The sequence below is a fragment of the Protopterus annectens genome, chromosome 17.part0, assembly GCF_019279795.1.
Source record: "Protopterus annectens isolate FY-2018-M chromosome 17.part0, PAN1.0, whole genome shotgun sequence".
Taxonomy (NCBI): domain Eukaryota; kingdom Metazoa; phylum Chordata; order Ceratodontiformes; family Protopteridae; genus Protopterus; species Protopterus annectens.
The window spans coordinates 814322046-814344948 of record NC_056751.1 but is presented as its reverse complement, the minus strand read 5'-3'; the positions used below and the strand labels follow the sequence as shown (position 1 = coordinate 814344948).

The 22903-nt window shown below is 36.6% G+C and overlaps 1 protein-coding gene across 1 annotated transcript in view; it reads left to right on the top strand.

Annotated features, from left to right (window-relative positions):
• SBF2 (SET binding factor 2) overlaps positions 1-22903 on the top strand; it is a 3151758-nt gene that overhangs the window by 2581119 nt on the left and 547736 nt on the right. The window contains exon 24 of the mRNA XM_044058929.1: positions 18668-18840. Within this exon, the coding sequence (XP_043914864.1) occupies positions 18668-18840 (173 nt within the window). The remainder of the gene's footprint in view (positions 1-18667; positions 18841-22903) is intronic.

Below are 22903 nucleotides of genomic sequence, written 5' to 3'. Positions count from 1 at the left end.
GCAGAATGAAGGCCACCTGGATCCCTGTTTAACCACAGCCTGTGGACTGGCTATGTTCCAGCAGAATGGAGATCCACCTGGATCCCAGTTAACCACAGCCTACAGACTGGCTATGTTCCAGCAGAATGGAGAGCCACCCAGATCCCTGTTTAACCACAGCCTGCGGACTGGCTATGTTCCAGCAGAATGGAGGCCACCTGGATCCCTGTTTAACCACAGCCTGCGGACTGGCTATGTTCCAGCAGAATGGAGGCCACCTGGATCCCTGTTTAACCACAGCCTGTGGACTGGCTATGTTCCAGCAGAATAGAGGCCACTTGGATCCCTGTTTAACCACAACCTATGGACTAGCTATGTTCCAGCAGAATGGAGGCCACCTGGATCCCTGTTTAACCACAGCCTGTGGACTGGCAATGTCCCAGCAGAATGGAGAGCTACCTGGATCCCTGTTTAACCACAGCCTGTGGACTGGCTATGTTCCAGCAGAATGGAGGACAGCAACAGTAATCCCTCTGCATAAAGAGGGACTGTCAATTGACCCTGATAATTATGGACCCATAATCTTTACTAGCCTCATCTGTATGTAAGTCCATGGAAAGAATCATTATGGACCTTACCACAAAGAACATAGGTAATCTTCAAACTCTGGACCCAACCCCGTTTGGATTTGTTAATGGTAGATCATGTCTGTTAAACCTGGTTGACTTCTTCAAGAAAATCACCATGGCCTTGGACAAGGGAAAGACACTGCATACCACCTATCTCAACCTAGCCAAAGAATTTGACATAATCCACCACTCAGATTTTATATAGAAACTGTCCAAGTTGTGAATTAACCCCTATGTCACCAGATGGGTAGCCAGTTGGCGCACTGACAGGACACACACTGTCAGAGTGAGTGACTTCACCTCTAGCAAAAGACCAGTCACTGGTGACATATCACAGGGTTCTGTGCTGGGTCCTTTAATGCTTAGAATCTATTTCTTAGAAGTCCAGGCAAATGTGGATGACCTAGTTCATTGATGATTGCAGATTGGTTGCAATCATTGAGTTCCACAAAGATGCCAGTATACTGCAGAAAGGGTTAATGCAGACAAATGATTGATGCCAAAGCCACAGATTAAAGCTTAATGCAAAACAAAAATGCATTATTATCCCCTTTGGGAAAGCTGACATCTCTATTAATTACATTATAGACAGCATCCCCCCAAGCATACACCCAGTGGTACATGATCTGGATACTCAGGTTGATAGAAATCTGAACTTCGTACTCTATGTATCCACAGTGGTAAGGAAATCCTGTTATGTGGCACATCTCATAAGTGAAGGTATCACATCTAGATCTAAGGATGTTATAATTCCATTATACTCAGCCCTCATCAGACCAATAATTGAGTACAATGTCCCCTTTTGCATGTATCTCTCCAGATACCTGCAACATCTGGAGAGACCACAGAGGTTTCTTTCCAATAAAATACACCTTACACAAAACAAGTCCTACAAGGAAAGACTTAAAGCCCTGTCACTATATTATGTCTCCTACAGGCTGCTAAGGGGTGACTTGTACCTGGCTTATACTGCAATCTCTGACCAGGATCTGATGGAAATGCTACACATTCATAAAGCAAACTGCATGAGGGTCACTCACTTCAGGAATCTTAACCTGGCCTCTGACATGAACAAATCACTTAGATACACAGCTCCCACAGACTACCTCTTCTATGGAACAAGCTTCCCATTCATGTGAAGTGCCCATCCCTGACCCTCTTCAAACAGAACCCAGATTAATGGATAGGTGACCATAAATTCACTCCTGGGATGAGTCCCATGTCCCCTCATGGACAGAGGCAGTTGGTATTAATTACCATAGAGTCATACCTCTGCAAACTTCACTCACATAGCTACTGACAGTCTAGGCAACTCAGGATAAATATGGCTAGACTTGTAAGGACTCCTGGGCCGTTAGCCTAGTAATCTCTTATGATATGAAAATCGTAGCTGCCATGGGACCCAGAACCTTGAGGAACTCCCTTGCTGAGACAGTAGCTCTAAGGAGAAAAAAGAAAAAAAAGGGAGTAAATCTACATACAGATCTACTTGGCTTTTCCTGGTTAGGGGTCATCACAGCAGATCACCTGTCTGCTCATTATTGGCAATGGAGTTTTATGGTATTAAGTTGCCAGCCCGGCACCCAACCTTCCACAGAAGGCACACACACACACACACACACACACACACACACACACACACACACACACACACACACACACACACACACACATCTAGGGCCAATTTAGAGTGTCCAATCCACCTACATCATGTCTTTGGAATGTGGGAGGAAACTGGAGCACCTGGAGGAAACCCATGCAACCATAGGGAGGACATGCAGACTCTGCACAGAAGGCACCTCAGCCGAGGATGAACCGGAGAGCCTTTTGCTGTGAGTCGGCAATGCTAACCACTGCACCACCGTGGCTGCCCTCATATATATCTAGTTATTCACTGTATATTAATCAGCTCAGATAATGGTAGGAGAAGTAGCGAACTTAAACTCATCCTAAGTGAAAAAAAAATAATAAAAAAATATATAATTTGAAGTATTATACAGAATTACAAAGTATTGATTGTAATTTAAAAGCCATTGTTGGTATTATTCAATGGTCCTGATGAAGTCCTATTCATTACTGAGGATGACAGCATTAGCCCAATACATGTTTTCTGTGTGTGACTAAACTCACTATTAAACTTGTGTTTTCTACACTATCCAGTGCTTTTATGGTTTTGAAACATGAGGTGCTTCTGACCTTATCTACTTCTGGTTTAAAGTCTGGCCATAGCTGTCAACCAATCAGGGACAGATTTCAACAGAATCAGGGACAAATCCAGGAAATAATCTGAGACAATCAGGGACACTTTTCAAATATTAGTGCTATTAACTTGAGACATTGTCTGAATCAGAGCACATGGATTAATATACATTTTCTGAAAGAAGTGTGTAACTCTTAATCATTGTCATTATTCATTAAGTGTAATTCACCACCTTTCCTCCAAAAGACAGTAGTTTTAGGAGGGATTAAGTGGGACAGAGCTAAAATATGAGTCAAAATCAGGAATGTGCTTGAAAATCAGGGACAGCTGAGAGGTAGTGTGTTGTGTTTTTCCTTTCTGTTTTGAGATACTACTGTTTGAGTGTGCTGTAGTGATCATATCTATGTCAGCTATTACATAAGGTCGTAATTGCTCAAATAACGTCTGTTTTCTTCACATCAGTGTAAGCATGTACCACTGTGAAAGCATTGTAGGCAACCTCCTAGTCCTAATATTTGATAACTGATATCCTTCCTGGTTTTATAACAGTATGATGTAAAACTACAGTATCTATATGTTTAAATCAAACCTGCGATAACTGAACATTGCTACTTTCCAACATTTCTTGAATGTCTTTTTCCTTAATAATTCAAGTTGTTGTCTTTTTAACATTCACCAAAACCTTCAACATCCAATAAACAAATAATGTTCACCTTCATTATACTACAGCATACAAAAACAGTAAGTCTCATTACGTCATTACTTAAAGTATTCACCTTTACAAACAGCAAGTCTTGTTACATCATTAAAGTATTTGCGTTTACAAACAGCAAGTCTCATTATGTCATTAATTAAAGTATTCACATTTACAAACACAAGTCTCATTACGTCATTACTTAAAGTATTCGCATTTACAAACAGTAAGTCTCATTACGTCATTACTTAAAGTATCCACATTTACAAACAGCAAGTCTCATTTTGTCATTAATTAAAATATTTGCATTTACAAATGGCAAGTCTCATTACATCATTACTTGAAGTATTCACATTTACAAAGTCTTATTGTGTTATTAAAGTAGTTGCATTTACAAATACAATGTCTGAGTTATAGGTTCATAGGTGTGTACTAGGCTAATGGCCCTGGAGCCTTCACAAGCCTAGCCCATAGGATTACCCTGGCATCGTGCCACCTGACCTTAGTTCCCAGTGCCTCTGTCGAGTAGAGCCACTGGAGTGATCCCCGAGGTGAATTTTCTATTTCCCATCCACTCATCAAGATTTCTCTTGAAGAGGGCCAGTATCCATTTCTGCCAGTTTAACTTTTTTCTGTAGTGGCCGTTGTGACGAATCCTGTTCATTACTATCTTTTGTTTGTCATATATCATATTTATTTGCATCAAGTGTATATTAGCATTCTCATTCCTTTGTCCTGACATCCCTTCTGCTCTTGCCTCCCTCAGCCTCATCTTCCTCAGAAACATTTTCCATAACATTTTCATTCAGATTTATCTTCATCAGAAACATTTCAATAACATTTTTATTTATATCAATATTTATTCCATCTTCAGCATTATTAATATTTACTGCTACATCATTTCATAAACATTATTGTATTTCTTTCATGTGTGATATTTACCTCTCTCTCCTGTTGCTCATATTCCATCCCAAAATTCCCTTCTCTTTTTATACTTTAACACTCAACTTTATAGTTCATAATCACATCACCCTTTTTTTTCCACATAAAGCACATATCTTTTAGTCAGAGGCCTCTACTAAATCACCATCTGGTTGGGAGGGTGGCCTAATGGCTGGTTGGGAGGGTGGCCTAATGGTTAAGGTGTTTGCTTTACAAACAAGGTGTGTCGATTCTCCCCAAGGATGGGATTGTCTAGCTGAAAAAAAAAGAGCAGTTAGCCTAGTACTGATCTATGAACCTATGAACCATACGACACCCCCCCCCCAAAAGAAAACATTTTCAGCAGGCCCTGATAACACTACATGCCTTAATACCAGCCAGATTTAAAGCACTTGGCAAATGTTTAATTTTCCCTTCTTTTTCCTTCAGTGACACCATAACCTCCAACCCTCTAGTCCAAACATCTGTACCGTCTTTCATTATTTTAAATATCAGTCTGTACCATTCATATTCTTTAAATGTCTTTCCAAATAATCCTTCCCCACAGCATCAGTTCTAAAATGTACTATTATTTTTCCTTCATAGTAGCATTTTGTGCTACAAAGATTTAACTGCGTCATTCAAAGCTTTCTCTTTACAGCCCTTTAAGAAAATATTTTCATTGTTATAAAAGTTTCAAAAATCAAGTGACAAACTATGTTCTTTTCCTAACAAAATAAAGTCTGCAGTCTCTGCAGCTTTTATGCCAAAAGGTGTAATAATATTGTCTCATACAGTGCATCTGTCTGAAAGGTAATTTTGTATGGATTTAATAGTTGCCAGTGATTTCAGTCTCTGATGACTGCCTGACTTCTCCCTTACTTTCTTGGATCCAGGTGCTGCTGCATAATGTTCATCTATTCTCAGTGGCATCTCCGTTGTTTCACCATGAAATGTCTTCCCTTTAGTAATATCTACAATATCCTCCTCTTTCTCTTTTGTAGAGCCTGTAAAATATATGATTCTCCTCCTCTGCTTGCTTTATTACTCACCCCAGAAAACAGCTGAGTTGTCTGCCAGCTCATCTTGCAGAATTAATTGTCTTATTACTCCATCCAGCAATCCTGACTGACTGAAAGGTTGTAATTTTAACATCACTGACTTACCTCAACAACATCCTCCTTAAATCATTTCTGCTGAAGGATGGTCTCAAACTCAGAAACATCTCGTCACAGCATTTTCTTCACAGACCTCATGCTTGTGCACTATCCTATCTTTCTACTCAATGTCCTTCATGTCAGAAAAGAGCATGGAAATGACCTGGTGTCCTGGCCAAATTTCCCTTATCCAGTATGAATACCACGTCAGGCTTCCCCTGAAAAGTGGCCACAGGCCTAATGTAACTATTCCAGTCAGCAAAGCATAAATAAAATAAAATCTGCAAGCAGTATAATTCACTACAACACATGCTTAAATAATTTGATCTACTGTGCTTGACCATATTTTTTGTAATAAAATCATGGTCTCATAGATGGTTACAAAGCATGTGGTTAGGGAGACCATTAAAAAGCCTAGACAAGGTTCCAATTGTCCAGCAGCACTGTCTCATTAAATGATTTGCTCAGTCACACAATAGGCAAATAGAAGCTGAGAGCATCAAACCCTGGACTAGAAGTATTTTATTTAAAAATTGTAGTCTGAGTCTAATGCAGCAACTGCCTGATAAACCCAGGACTGCTGTAGTATCAAGGAGAACTCGAAGGAGAAGAGAGCAAGAGAGAGAGAAAACTAGTTTACTCCAATGTATAGGTGGAAAATTTCAGTGTGAATCATAGAAAGTTGGCTAAGAGTTTATCTGATGCTATTTAGAGTTTATCACAGTTTTAAACAATTTGTATGTGATGCGTGTAACTTTGTAGATAGGGAGAAGACAGATACAGGTGTAAGAAACTGTTTTACAGCTTATCAAAAGCCTGATTTTAAAGAATCCTAAGAATATAAACAGCAGGGTAGGAAAAGAGCAGCAGGGCTACAGAGGAACTAAAGACTAATTGTGAGATTGTAACCAGAAAAACAGGAAAATGTTCAGTAAGATTGTAGTAGAACTGAAGAAGAACATGTACCTTTTTTTGTAAATGATATAAGAATATGAAACAAGTTTTATAAAGGGGAGGAGAAAAAGATTGTAAGAAACTTAAACAAAGATTAAAAAAAATGCATGAAACTACAGGAACAATACAGCGGAGCAAAGGCTTAAATCGGTGATACTGAATTGTGTTAATGTAGGTGAATGAAGCAAAAAGGAAAAAGAAACAGTGAAGTACTGGTGTGGCTGTCCAGTGATCTGTCATCTCTTGTGCTTTGTTCTGTAGGTGGATTGCTTTACATGGAAAAGATAAACAAATCAAAGGCAGTGGTCCTTCTGTTGTTTGAGGAAGAGGGCGCAGGACACTAAAGACTGTGTTATTGACTGCAAATAGAGACATCTTTTGTAGACAAACATAGTTAATAATAGAGAACAAAGCCATTTGGAAAAAAAAATACATAGGAAGAATTGAAAGCCGAACATTGTGCTGAAAATCTTAAATTGGTTAGAACTGCCACATCAACTAACATACACAACTTATTGCCTATAAAATTATCCAGCATCCATCTGTCTGTCCAGCACTAAAAAACATTCTACACAACCTTGCTCCCAGTCTGTCATTGTGATCCAGTGACCAAAAACTCCTGTCTGTCTACAAACCTAGCTGCTTGGCATTGTCTGTACTCTAACAAGGTTGCCTGGAACACTTTGCCTGTACCCATCAGATCTATACCCCCCTTCCATGTTTCAAAACCACTCTGAAAGATTTCCTAGCTAAAATCTGGCTCTGTTCTTGCTCAAACCAGGATAACTTATATCCTTAAACCTGAATGAGTACCTTTTCATTCCTTGTAACTCCTTTCTGTTCCTCCTTCACCTGCTTTCTTACTGCTATCTAATTCTCTTCCCTGACTTTGTCTGAAATATACCATAAGTCTGTTTTCCTTCACTTCATATTGCAATTCCTATTTGTATTAGACTAACTTATCTTTAATTTCTCTACAAACTATATAAAATTTCTCTAAATATTAAATGATTGTCATTATTGTTCTTAAAATGTTTTATAATAATTTGGAACTTTTCTCCCCAGGCCTCCACGGAAAATGGGCTACTCCCCAGTCTGACCTTCCTGGTAATCAAATATTAGTAAATAAATTGGTATCAAGTTGAATGCATTTAGGAGAATTTAGACATGGTTTGGATAGCTACTTGAGAACAGAAACATTTATTTGTGTTTGACTGAATAAGGCTTTAAGGTAAATGTGTGACATTGTACATTATTCATATTGTAGAATATACTTTATTTACAGAAGGGAAGAGAGCACAAACAGTCAGTACAGGCTATCCAGAGAAAGATAAGTAAACTGAAACAGGGTTTGTATAATAAAACTTGTAAAGAAAGACTAAATACTTAAAAACAGAGGGAGAATGAGGCTGTGACAGTAATACTCTGTTATCTCTCAGTGAGTAAGATGGTACAGGTGAAAGCATTATTTTTTTTCTGAAAATGTACAGAAAATGAGGGATCACATGGATGAGATTGTTTGGTATTGTTTCTGAAGAACCTGAGGTAAATGTTGACAGAAAATGTGGGATGCACTCAAACTCATTCTTTCTTAGATAATGATGATAGGTAAAAATAAGATGATAGAATATGTGGCATAAATGTAAGAGTTTTTTCTTGAAGAAATGAGAAGCAGACCCTTGCAAGCAAAGCAGTGCCTGTTGTACTGCAGAAAATAATGAAGACCGTATATTTTTATGTATAGATTTTTTTCATTTCTCTATTTATAGTGTTCTCTGCATGTTAAATAATTTAGTTCTTAAATTTAAAGTCAAAGATTAAGTACTGCCAACTGAATCATGTGCAGTGTTTGCGGAAGGTTTGTGAAGACCTAAGGCCACAGTTGAGGATGGATGACTTTGTGGTTTTGAAAGTTTTACAGTATAGTTCAGTATTTGCTTCCAGATCATCTATTCTTTTCTGGTTTTATTATTTTCATTAAAATCATCATTATCAAACAGTAACATTTTTGGACAAGGGTATTAATACGTCTGCAGATTAACAAAAAAAAGGAAGAAATCAGTAAATTCTTCCATTCTATCCCATATACCTATAAAACCCAAACAAAGTAGAATGTTCAGTCTTTAGTTGAAAATTTAAGGTTACAGAAAAATGTTCATCTTTAATCTTAATCTTTAATTTAATTGTTGTGTCTTTCGGCTTTTCCCGGTTAGGGGTCGCCACAGCGGAATTCCGGTCCGCTAATGATTGGTAGTTGATTTTTACGTGCCGAGTTACCAGCCCTGACGCACAACCTTCAACGAAGGGACACCCATTCACGCATGCCTCCACGCAGAAGACACTCTAGCTGAGAATCGTACCGGACAGCGTCTTACTGTGAGGCGGCAATGCTACCGCAGCACCACCACCGCGGGTTTAATCTTTAATTTAATAAAATGTTTAAAATCCTAAACATCATACAAATTGATACTTAAAATGTGTGTCAAGTATGGTATTTGGATACTCCCTTACCCTGTTCTGAGGATGTACAGTAATTAGCTACTTCCCATCTCTCTTTATGGCTTTCCTTTGTTCTTTTACCAGTGGGCACACACACACACACACACACACACACACACACACACACACACACACACACACACACACACACACACACACTAATCATTTTCCCCCTTATAGTGTTCCCTTCTTTGTTCTTTAATTTTATGTTTTAGTGAAAATGTTGCCATCATTCGGGATTGTCTCTGTTTTGAATATTAAATGGTACTGTTATAATGTCGTCTTGAATGATGCAACACATGTTAATTATAAATTAGTGCTGGTGTTTTCTCAATGGATTTGCTGGTTGATACTGTAGTTCTGAAGATCACAGGGTTACTAACCTGTAGCACTGAATAGCTATGATTTAACACTGTACAATTGTACTATATAGTGCACGTTGAATGGTGATGCTTTAACACTGTACCATTGTACTATATACTGCATGTTGAATGGTGATGCTTTAACACTGTACCATTGTACTATATACTGCATGTTGAATGGTGATGCTTTAACACTGTGCCATTGTACTATATACTGCATGTTGAATGGTGATGGTTTAACACTGTACCATCGTACTGTATACTACATGTTGAATGGTGATGGTTTAACACTGTGCCATTGTACTATATACTGCATGTTGAATGGTGATGGTTTAACACTGTGCCATTGTACTATATACTGCATGTTGAATGGTGATGGTTTAACACTGTGTCATCATACAATATAGTACACATTGAATGATAATTGTTTAACACTGTACCATTTTACTATATATACAGATTGAATGGTGATGGTTTATCACTGTACCATTGTACTATATACACTACATGAATGCTGATGGTTTAACACTGTACTGTTGTACTATATACTACAAATTGAATGGTGATGGTTTAACAATGTACTTTTGTACTATATACTACACATGGAATGGTGATGGTTTAACACTGTACTGTTGTACTATATACTACATGTTGAATGGTAATGGTTTAACACTGTACTGTTGTATTATATACTACATGTTGAATGGTGATGGTTTAACACTGTACTGTTTTACTATATACTACATGTTGAGTGGTGATGGTTTAACACTGCACTTTGTTCTATATACTACATGTTGAATGGTGATGGTTTAACACTGTACCATTGTGCTATATACTACACACTGAATGGTGATGGTTTAACACTACCATTGTATGATATACTACATGTTGAATGATAATGGTTTAAAACTGTACTGTTGTACTATATACTCTAAGTTGAATGGTGATGGCTTAACATTGTACCATTGTATTGTATACTACATGTTGAGTGGTAGTGGTTTAACACTGTACCATTATACTGTATATTGCACATTGAATGCTAATGTTTTAATACTGTACTGTTGTACTATGTACTACAGGTTGAATGGTGATGGTTTAACACTGTACCATTGTAAAATATACTATATGTTGAATACCGATGGTTTAACACTACACTGTTGTACTATGTATTACAGGTTGAATGGTGATGGTTTAACACTGTACCATTGGACTATGTACTGCACGTTGAATGCTGATGGTTTAACACTGTACTGTTACACTATGTAATACAGGTTGAATGGTGATGGTTTAACACTGTACTTTTTTACTATATACATGTTGAATAGTGATGGTTTAACACTGTACCATTGTACTATATACTACACATTGCATGGTAATGGTTTTACACTGTACTGTTGTACTATATACTACACGTTGAATGGTGATGGTTTAACACTGAACTTTGTACTATATACTACATGTTGAATGGTGATGGTTTAAAATTGTACCATTGTACTATATACTACATATTGAGTGGTAGTGGTTTAACACTGTACCATTGTACTATATACTACAAAGTGAATGGTAATGGTTTAACACTGTACTTTTACTATATACTACACGTTGAATGGTGATGGTTTAACACTGTACTGTTGTACTATATACTACACATTGAATGGTGGTGGTTTAACACTGTACCATTGTACTATATACTACACAATGAATGGTAGTGGTTTAACACTGTACTTTGTACTATATACTACACATTGAATGTTGATGGTTTAACATTGTACTGTTTAACTATATACTACACGTTGAGTTATGATGGTTTAATACTGTACCTTGTACTATATACTACATGTTGAATGGTGATGGTTTAGCACTGTACCATTGTATTATATACTACATGATGAATGGTAATGGTTTAACACTGTACCATTGTACTATATACTACACATTGAATGGTAATGGTTTAACACTGTACTGTTTTACTATATACTCCACGTTGAGTGGTGATGGTTTAACACTGTACTTTGTACTATGTACTACATGTTGAATGGTGATGGCTTAACACAATACTATGTACTACATGTTGAATGGTGATGGTTTAACACTGTACTGTTTTACTATATACTACACGTTGAGTGATGATGGTTTAACACTGTACTTTGTACTATATACTACACATTGAATGGTGATGGTTTAGCACTGTACCATTGTATTATATACTACATGTTGAATGGTAATGGTTTAACACTGCACCATTGTACTATATCCTACACATTGAATGGTAATGGTTTAACACTGTACTGTTGTACTATATACTACACATTGAATGGTGATGGTTTAACACTGTACTGTTTTACTGTATACTGCACGTTGAGTGGTGATGGTTTAACACTGTACTTTGTACTATGTACTACATGTTGAATGGTGATGGTTTAACACTGTACTATGTACTACATGTTGAATGGTGATGGTTTAACACTGTACTGTTGTACTATATACTACATGTTGAATGGTGGTTTAACACTGTACTGTTTTACTGTATACTACACGTTGAATGGTGATGGTTTAACACTTTACTTTGTACTATATACTACATGTTGAATGGTGATGGTTTAACACTGTACTGTTGTAATATATACTACACGTTGAATGGTGATGGTTTAACACTGTACTGTTTTACTATATACTACACATTGAATGGTGATGGTTTAACACTGTAACATTGTACTTTATACTACATGTTGAATGGTGATGGTTTAACAATGTACCATTGTACTATATACTACATGTTGAATGGTGATGGTTTAACACTGTTCCATTGTACTATATACTACATGTTGAATGGTGATGGTTCAACACTGTATCATCGTACTATATACTACATGTTGAATGGTGATGGTTTAACACTGTACCATTGTGCTATATACTACACATTGAATGGTGATGGTTTAACACTGTACCATTGTACTATATACTACATGTTGAATGGTAACGGTTTAACACTGTACTGTTGTACTATATACTGTAAGTTGAATGGTGATGGCTTAACATTGTACCATTGTACTATATACTACATGTTGAGTGATAGTGGTTTAACACTGTACCATTGTACTGTATATTGCACATCGAATGCTGATGTTTTAAAAATGTACTGTTCTACTATGTACTACAGGTTGAATGGTGATGGTTTAACACTGTACCATTGTAAAATATACTACATGTAGAATGCTGATGGTTTAACACTGCACTGTTGTACTATGTAATACAGGCTGAATGGTGATGGTTTAACACTGTACCATTGTACTATATACTGCAAGTTGAATGGTGATGGTTTAGCACTGTACTATTGGACTATGTACTGCACGTTGAATGCTGATGGTTTAACACTGTACTCTTGTACTATGTACAACAGGTTGAATGGTGATGGTTTAACACTGTACGTTTTACTATATACATGTTGAATAGTGATGGTTTAACACTGTACCATTCTACTGTATACTATACTTTGAATGGTAATGGTTTTACACTATATGTTTGTACTATATATACATGTTAAATGGTGATGGTTTAACACTGTACTTTGTACTATATACTACATTTTGAATGGTGATGGTTTAATATTGTACCATTGTACTATATACTACATATTGAGTGGTAGTGGTTTAACACTGTATCATTGTACTATATAGTACACATTGAATGGTAATGGTTTAACACTGTACTTTGTGTTATATACTACACATTGAATGGTGATGGTTTAATACTGTACTGTTGTACTATATACTACACATTGAATGGTGGTGGTTTAACACTGTACCATTGTACTATATACTACACGTTGAATGGTAATGGTTTAACACTGTACTGTTTAACTATATTCTACACGTTGAGTGATGATGGTTTAATACTGTACCTTGTACTATATACTACACGTTGAATGGTGATGGTTTAGCACTGTACCATTGTATTATATACTACATGTTGAATGGTAATGGTTTAGCACTGTACCATTGTACTATATACTACACATTGAATGGTAATGGTTTAACACTGTACTGTTATACTATATACTCCACGTTGAGTGATGATGGTTTAACACTGTACTTTGTACTATGTACTACATGTTGAATGGTGATGGTTTGACACTACTATGTACTACATGTTGAATGGTGATGGTTTAACACTGTCCTGTTGTACTATATACTACACGTTGAATGGTGATGGTTTAACACTGTACTGTTTTACTGTATATTACACGTTGAATGGTGATGGTTTAACACTTTACTTTGTACTATATACTACACGTTGAATGGTGATGGTTTAACATTGTACTTTGTACTATATACTACATGTTTAATGGTGATGGTTTAACACTGTACTGTTTTACTATATACTACATGTTGAATGGTGATGGTTTAACACTGTAACATTGTACTTTATACTACATGTTGACTAGTGATGGTTTAACAATGTACCATCGTACTATATACTACATGTTGAATGGTGATGGTTTAACACTGTTCCATCGTACTATATACTACATGTTGAATGGTGATGGTTCAACACTGTACCATCGTACTATATACTACATGTTGAATGGCGATGGTTTAACACTGTACCATTGTGCTATATACTACACATTGAATAGCGATGGTTTAACACTGTACCATTGTACTATATACTACATGTTGAATGGTAATGGTTTAACATTGTACTGTTGTACTATATACTGTAAGTTGAATGGTGATGGCTTAACATTGTACCATTGTACTATATACTACATGTTGAGTGATAGTGGTTTAACACTGTACCTTTGTACTGTATATTGTACATTGAATGCTGATGTTTTAAAAATGTACTGTTCTACTATGTACTACAGGTTGAATGGTGATGGTTTAACACTACACTTGTACTATGTACTACAGGTTGAATGGTGATGGTTTAACACTGTACTATTGTACTATATACTGCAAGTTGAATGGTGATGGTTTAACACTGTACCATTGGACTATGTACTGCACATTGAATGCTGATGGTTTAACACTGTACTCTTGTACTATGTACAACAGATTGAATGGTGATGGTTTAACACTGTACTTTTTTACTATGTACATGTTGAATAGTGATGGTTTAACACTGTACCATTGTACTGTATACTATACTTTGAATGGTAATGTTTTAACACTGTACCATTGTACTACATATTACACATTGAATGGTAATGGTTTAACACTGTACTTTGTACTATATACTACATGTTGAATGGTGATGGTTTAATATTGTACCATTGTACTATATACTACATATTAAGTGGTAGTGGTTTAACACTGTACCATTGTACTATATAGTACACATTGAATGGTAATGGTTTAACACTGTACTTTGTGTTATATACTACACGTTGAATGGTGATGGTGTAATACTGTACTGTTGTACTGTATTCTGCACATTGAATGGTGATGGTTTAACACTGTACTGTTTTACTATACTACACATTGAGTGATGATGGTTTAACACTGTACTTTGTACCATATACTGCACGTTTAACACTGTACCATTGTACTATATACTACACGTTGAATGGTAATGGTTTAACACTGTACTGTTGTACTATATACTGCACATTGAATGGTGATGGTTTAACACTTTACTGTTTTACTATATAGTACACGTTGAGTGATGATGGCTTAACACTGTACTTTGCACTATATACTACATGTTGAATGGTGATGGTTTAGCACTGTACCATTGTATTATATACTACATGTTGAATGGTGACGGTTTAACACTGTTCCATTGTACTATACACAACATGTTGAATGGTAATGGTTTAACACTGTACCATTGGACTTTATACTACATGTTGAATGGTAATGGTTTAACACTGTACCATTGTACTATATACTACATGTTGAATGGTAATGGTTTAACACTGTAATGCTGTACTATATACTACACCTTGAATGGTGATGGTTTAACACTGTACCATTGTACTATATACTACACATTGAATGGTAATGGTTTAACACTGTACTGTTGTACTATATACTACACATTGAATGGTGATGGTTTAACACTGTACTGTTTTATTGTATACTGCACGTTGAGTGGTGATGGTTTTGCACTGTACTTTGTACTATGTACTACATGTTGAGTGGTGATGGTTTAACACTGTACTATGTACTACATGTTGAATGGTGATGGTTTAACACTGTACTGTTGTACTATATACTACATGTTGAATGGTGATGGTTTAACACTATACTGTTTTACTATATACTACACGTTGAGTGATGATGGTTTAACACTGTACTTTGTACTATATACTACATGTTGAGTGGTAATGGTTTGGCACTGTACCATTGTATTATATACTACATGTTGAATGGTAATGGTTTGACACTGTACAATTGTACTATATACTATACATTGAATGGTAATGGTTTAACACTGTACTGTTGTACTATTTACTGCACATTGAATGGTGATGGTTTAACACTGTACTGTTTAACTATATACTACACGTTGAGTGATGATGGTTTAACACTGTACTTTGTACTATATACTACACATTGAATGGTGATGGTTTAGCACTGTACCATTGTATTATATACTACATGTTGAATGGTGATGGTTTAACACTGTTCCATTGTGCTATATACAACATGTTGAATGGTGATGGTTTAACACTGTACCATCGTACAGTATAGTACACATTGAATGGTAATGGTTTAACACTGTACCATTGTACTGTATACTACACATTGAATGGTAATGGTTTAACACTGTACTGTTTTATTGTATACTGCACGTTGAGTAGTGATGGTTTCACACTGTGCTTTGTAATATGTACTACATGTTGAATGGTGATGGTTTAACACTGTACTATGTACTACATGTTGAATGGTGATGGTTTAACACTGTACTGTTGTACTATATACTACACATTGAATGGTGATGGTTTAACACTGTACTGTTGTACTATATACTACACGTTGAATGGTGATGGTTTAACACTGTACCATTGTACTATATACTACACGTTGAATGGTAATGGTTTAACACTGTACTGTTGTACTATATACCACACGTTGAATGGTGATGGTTTAACACTGTACTGCTTTACTGTATACTACACGTTGAGTGGTGATGGCTTAACACTTTACTTTGTACTATATACTACACATTGAATGGTGATGGTTTAACATTGTACTATATACTACACGTTGAGTGATGATGATTTAACACTGTACTTTGTACTATATTCTACACATTGAATGGTGATGGTTTAGCACTGTACCATTGTATTATATACTACATGTTGAATGGTAATGGTTTAACACTGTACCATTGTACTATATACTACACATTGAATGGTAATGGTTTAGCACTGTACTGTTGTACTATATACTACACATTGAATGGTGATGGTTTAACACTGTACTGTTTTATTATGTACTGCACGTTGAGTGGTGATGGTTTCACACTGTACTTAGTACAGTGTTAAACCATCACCATTCAACATGTAGTACAATGTACTACATGTTGAATGGTGATGGTTTAACACTGTACTGTTGTACTATATACTACACATTGAATAGTGATGGTTTATCACTGTACTGTTGTACTATCTATATATTACATGTTGAATGGTGATGGTTTAATACTGTACTGTTTTACTATATACTACACGTTGAATGGTGATGGTTTAACACTTTACCATTGTACTATATACTACATGTTGAATGGTAAGGGTTTAACACTGTAATGTTGTACTATATACTACACATTGAATGGTGATTGTTTAACAATGTACCATTGTACTATATACTACACGTTGAATGGTAATGGTTTAACACTGTACTGTTGTACTATATACTACACGTTGAATGGTGATGGTTTAACACTGTACTCTTTTACTGTATACTACATGTTGAGTGGTGATGGTTTAACACTTTACTTTGTTCTATGTACTACACATTGAATGGTGATGGTTTAATATTGTACTTTGTACTATATACTACATGTTGAATGGTAATGGTTTAAAACTGTACCATTTTACTGTATACTACACGTTGAATGGTGATGGTTTAACACTGTACTGTTTTACTCTATACTACACTTTGAATGGTGATGGTTTAGCACTGTACTTCGTACTATATACTGCACGTTGAATGGTGATGGTTTAACACTGTACTTTGTACTATATACTACATGTTGAGTGGTGATGATTTAACACTGTACTGTTTACCATATACTACATGTTGAATGGTGATGGTTTAACGCTGTACCATTGTACTGTATACCACACAGTATGCATCAGTATAAGAAAATAATATGTTTTAGTACACAGTGATCAGTGATATTACAGTGCTGGAATGTGCAGTTCAGGTTCAACTGTTATTATGTTATTGCATCACTGTGACATAGCCAGTGGGATTAAAGAACTAATAGCCCAGCAGGAAAGTAAATAAGCCATTTCTGTACAACTGAAAGCTCTCTTACAATGTATATCGTGTATATATATATATATATATATATATATATACACATATATATATATATATATATACATTATATATATATATATATATATATATATATATACACACACACACGCACACACTTCTACACTTGCACAACTGCTGTAACTTTTATGTTATAGCCTGAAATTGTTCTTCATCTGACTTTGTATACAAATGAATATGTTTAGATTTGCTAACAGTGTATCTTCAGCTGCTGTTCACATTCCTGAAACATTCTCATCAGCATTTCTTATAGGGGCCTTTCCTCTCTGATACCCCTAAAGAGAGAATGTCATTCCTGTGCATCCTAACTGCATATCGCACCCTGCCTGAATGTTCGTGTACCTCATGGCAACTGTCATATATATATATATATATATATATATATATATATATATATATATATACACAGTGAGTCAAAAAGTATACCTGCAAACTATGTAAGGAAAGTTGGTCTTGCCTGAAGCATAGACAGTGCTCACTTGTCTCTCTGGGTTACTCCATGATTGTATCAGTTGTTGTGGTACAGCCTGTGCCTGTGTTTTCTTCACATCCTAACTACTAATATTTTAGTCTTGTATGCTATATTTATATGATGTATTTTATTGTCATGCAGATGTTCTGAACCATTTTGGGAGCAGAAATTTATTTACCTAACATTATGTTTTGTTTTAAACATGGCAGATAATTCATGTGAATCATTAGAGCTGCCTTCATTTTCGTTTGCTTGTGTTAAATTATTTTTTGTCTTTTTTTTAGTATGGCAGGTAGTGTTGCAGAAAGTTATGATACAGAAAGTGGGTTTGAGGATGCAGAGGTTATGGATGCTGCACATTACGTTGTACGGTTTATCACCAGGTTTATAGATAAGGTCTGTACAGAAAGTGGAGTTACACAGGACCACATAAAAAGTCTTCACTGCATGATACCAGGTAAGAAGACTATAGCAGTATTTTTAATGCCCTTGAAAGAAGTTTCACTGTTACTTGAATATAATTAGTGTTTCAGTTTGGTTTCAGTTCATTAACCCTACAAGCTCTCATTTTCAAAAGTAGTATTCCAAACTCTAGCTAAGATGATGAAACCTCCAGTGAAGAGGCTTGTTGAAGTTGTAAATTACTGCAAGGAATGCAAAGGCAGACATTTCCCATCATCTAAGCAGCTTTTACTTTTCTGCCTGTAAGATATGAAATATTTATTTAGTTTTTCTGCCTTCTGAATACTCAAGTGATACAATGTAACTGAAGTTCCTGGTACTACACATTAAAAGGAACACATTGCATTCTTTATTAGAAGGACATTAAAGTAGTTTAAAATACTCTGGTAAACATTTGCAGATATGTATATCAGGTGCAGAGGTTTAGACTGTTGGTCTAAAGCTTACAGTGTTTATTTCTATCATTTGTCTGTTTCTTCTTTATAAAACTATTTACAATAATTAGTAAATGCTTTAACTTGATTGCTCAGAATTGCAGTTGTATGGACATTTGTCTTAAATTAATGGGAAAAACATCAGCTCCTTGATTTTGTGCTTTGCTCAGTGCCTTGGACAAAAGTAATGTGTGTGTAGCACAGGAGTATTTTGCCAAAAAAAAACTTGTAAAACTAGTTACTGACAATGAAATTTTATTGAATTTAAGAGCTTGCTGATCCAGAACTTCATCTTTGTACATACAATGGCATGTTCTGGTCCAGAATGTTCTATATTAATTCAGACACTAGCATTTTTTTTTCTTGCACTAGCTTTGAAATGAGTAGACTTTCTCAAAGCTGCTTCATTCATATTTCTAGGTATAGCAGACAATCTGCTGCAGGATTAGAAAAATATGTCTCCTGCTATACAGATACTGAATTTTAAAGAAGCAGTAGTTAACAATATAGTAAGCAGTAATATTAAAGAATGTTGTTGTTGAATGCACTATTAGTGGTATCAGATATCGACTAATATGCAAGTCATTGGCATGAGCTTTTGTTTCTCATCCTAGAAATTGAATGTATTTTTTAAGTAATTCTAGTTACTGTGTCTCAGTTGATTAGTTGTGGACCAGGCTGTCCCCTTTACATTTAAGGAACTGGTGAAAGCAGTTCAGGTGCAAATGCCATTTTCACTGAAACCAGCCCAAGATGATATTTGTAGACATTTGGGAAAGTTGTTTTCTTTTGTCAAAAGCCCCCACAGCCTCATACAGTATGCACCTGAATTGCATATTAGTAACTTCAAGGTCACTATACATTTTCTGGAAGATTCCATTCGTACAGTACCGGTATCATGAAATTTAGAATCTTTTCTTGTGTGCTTTTATGTATGTTTTATTTCTCTTAATCAACAGTAGAACTTACTGCTCCCTGTTCTTTCACACCTACAATGTTTAATTTGTACCTTGCATCGTGTACTTACAACATACTATAGTAATGATCACCCAGAGATAAGTTAGGAGCTAGCATTTCTTGGACCTGAACAAGCATAAGGTAATCCACAAATATATATATTTTCTATTATTATATCATGTATTTGTTAACCAGGGAACCCCACTAGACACAAGTGTCCATGTTCAGGGACAAACCAGCAGCACTGTCTAGTCCAGTGATGGGAAACCTATGACACACGTGTCAAAGGTGACACGTCATAACATTTTAAGTGACACACCAGTGTTCACCAACACCCAAGTTACCAAAGAAACTGCTTTTGCATTTGTTGCTTGTATGAAGTGCATTGAATTATTTTGTGCCAGGAAACAGTTCAACAACACTGCTGCAGATGTAAGGAAGTTATTCACCTCAAAGACTATTTCGGTATAATTTCTCGTTAGAGTCTGAAAAGGGTAGTGCTAACATTGTTTTCTCGTTGTGGTTGCACTTCTGCAAAGGGCAAGTAGTCTGCATTTCTAAGCGTGTGCTGTTTTACATTTCTCTCAACTGTCCCTCTTAATCCCTCCTAAAATTGGCAACTTTTTACATTGAATGATTACAATAATTAGATTTATAGACTAATTTTACTACAGAAAATGTATATTCATTTACATTCATTTTTTCGACCTTTAATCCTCTGTGCTAACTGCCACAAAGACTCATTTGTCAGAAGTGGGATATAACCCCCACACCTCCTGTAGAGATTGCAGTTTGAATACAGTTTGAATGTTCACTGGTAATTAATTGTTTTGTGCTGATATATCAGTGAAAGTAGCATATACAACATGTGAGGAGACTGCATGTTTGTAATGTATATTGGTAAGTGAGATGTCAGGCTTGTTTCTGACATTCTTATGTGCAATCACTCCTCTTCTTCTTCTTTCTTGCTCCCATTAGGGGTCGCCACAGTGAGTCATCTGTTTCCATTTCTTCCTGTCCTCTGCATCTTGCTCTCTCACACTAACCACCTGCATGTCTTCTTTCGCCACATCCATAAACCTTATCTTAGGCCTTCCTCTTTTTTTGTTACCTGATAGCTTCACCTGTAGCATCTTTTTCCCAATATATTCTACATAACTCCACAGCACATGTCCAAACCAACGTAATCTTGCCTCTCTGGCTTTGTCTCCAAACCTTCCAACCTGGGCTGACCCTCTAATATATTTATTCCTAATCCTGTCCACCCTTGTCACACCCAGTGCAACTCTTAACATCTTTAACTCTGCCACGTCCAGCTTTCACTCCTATCTTTTTGTCAATGCCACTGTCTCCAACCCATAAAACGTAGCTGGTCTCACTACCCTCTTGTAGACCTTCCCTTTCACTCGTACTGGTACCAGTCTGTCACAAATCACTCCTGACACTCTTCTCCACCCACTCCATCCTGCCTGTACTCTCTTCTTCACCTCTCTTCCACACTCACCATTACTCTGAACTGTTGATCCCAAATATTTAAACTCATCCACCTTCGCCACCTCTACTACCTGCATCCTCACCATTCCTCTATCTTCCCTCTCATTCACACACATATATTCTGTCTTAGTCCTGCTAACCTTCATTCCTCTTATCTCTAGAACATATCACCACCTCTCCAGAGTCATCTCCACCTGTTCCCTACTCTCACTACAGATCACAATGTTATCTGCAAACATCATAGTCCACAGGGACTTCTGTCTGATCTCATCTGTCAACCTGTCCATCACCATTGCAAATAAGAAAGGGCTCAGAGCTGATCCTTGATGTAATCCCACCTCCACCTTAAAAGCATCCATCACTCCCACCGCAGACTTCACCGCTGTCACACTACCCTTGTACATATCCTGTACCACTCTTACATACTTCTCTGACAATCCCGACTTCCTCATACAATACCACAACTCCTCTCTAGGCAGTCTGTCATATGCTTTCTTTAAGTCCACAAAGACACAATGCAACTCCTTCTGACCTTCTCTGTACTTTGCCATCAGAACTCTCAGAGCAAACTTCGCATCTGTAGTGCTCTTTCCCGGCATGACACCACACTGCTGATCACTAATCCTCACCTCCCTTCTTAACCTAGCTTCCACTATTCTTTCCCATAACTTCATGCTGTGACTGATCAGTTTAATCCCTCTGTAGTTACTACAGCTCTGCACATCACCTTTATTCTTAAAAATCGGTACCAAAACACTTTTTCTCCACTCCTCAGGCATCCTCTAACTTTCCAAGATTTCATTAAACAATCTAGTTAAAAACTCCACTGCCATTTCACCTAAATACCTTCATGCTTCCACAGGTGTGACATCTGGACCAACAGCCTTTCCATTCTTTATCCTCTTCATAGCTATCCCTACTTCCTCCTTGCTAATCCACTGCACTTCATGATTCACTATCTGCACATCATCCAAACTTCTCTCCCTCTCATCCTCTTCCTTCATCAGCCCCTCAAAGTGCTCTCTCCATCTGCTCAACACACTCTCCTCGCTTGTGAGTACATTTCCCTTATTATCCTTTATCACCTTTACCTGCTGCACATCTTTACTAGCTCGGTCCCTCTGTCTAGCCAATCGGAACAGGCCCTTTTCTCCCTCCTTAGTGTCCAACCTT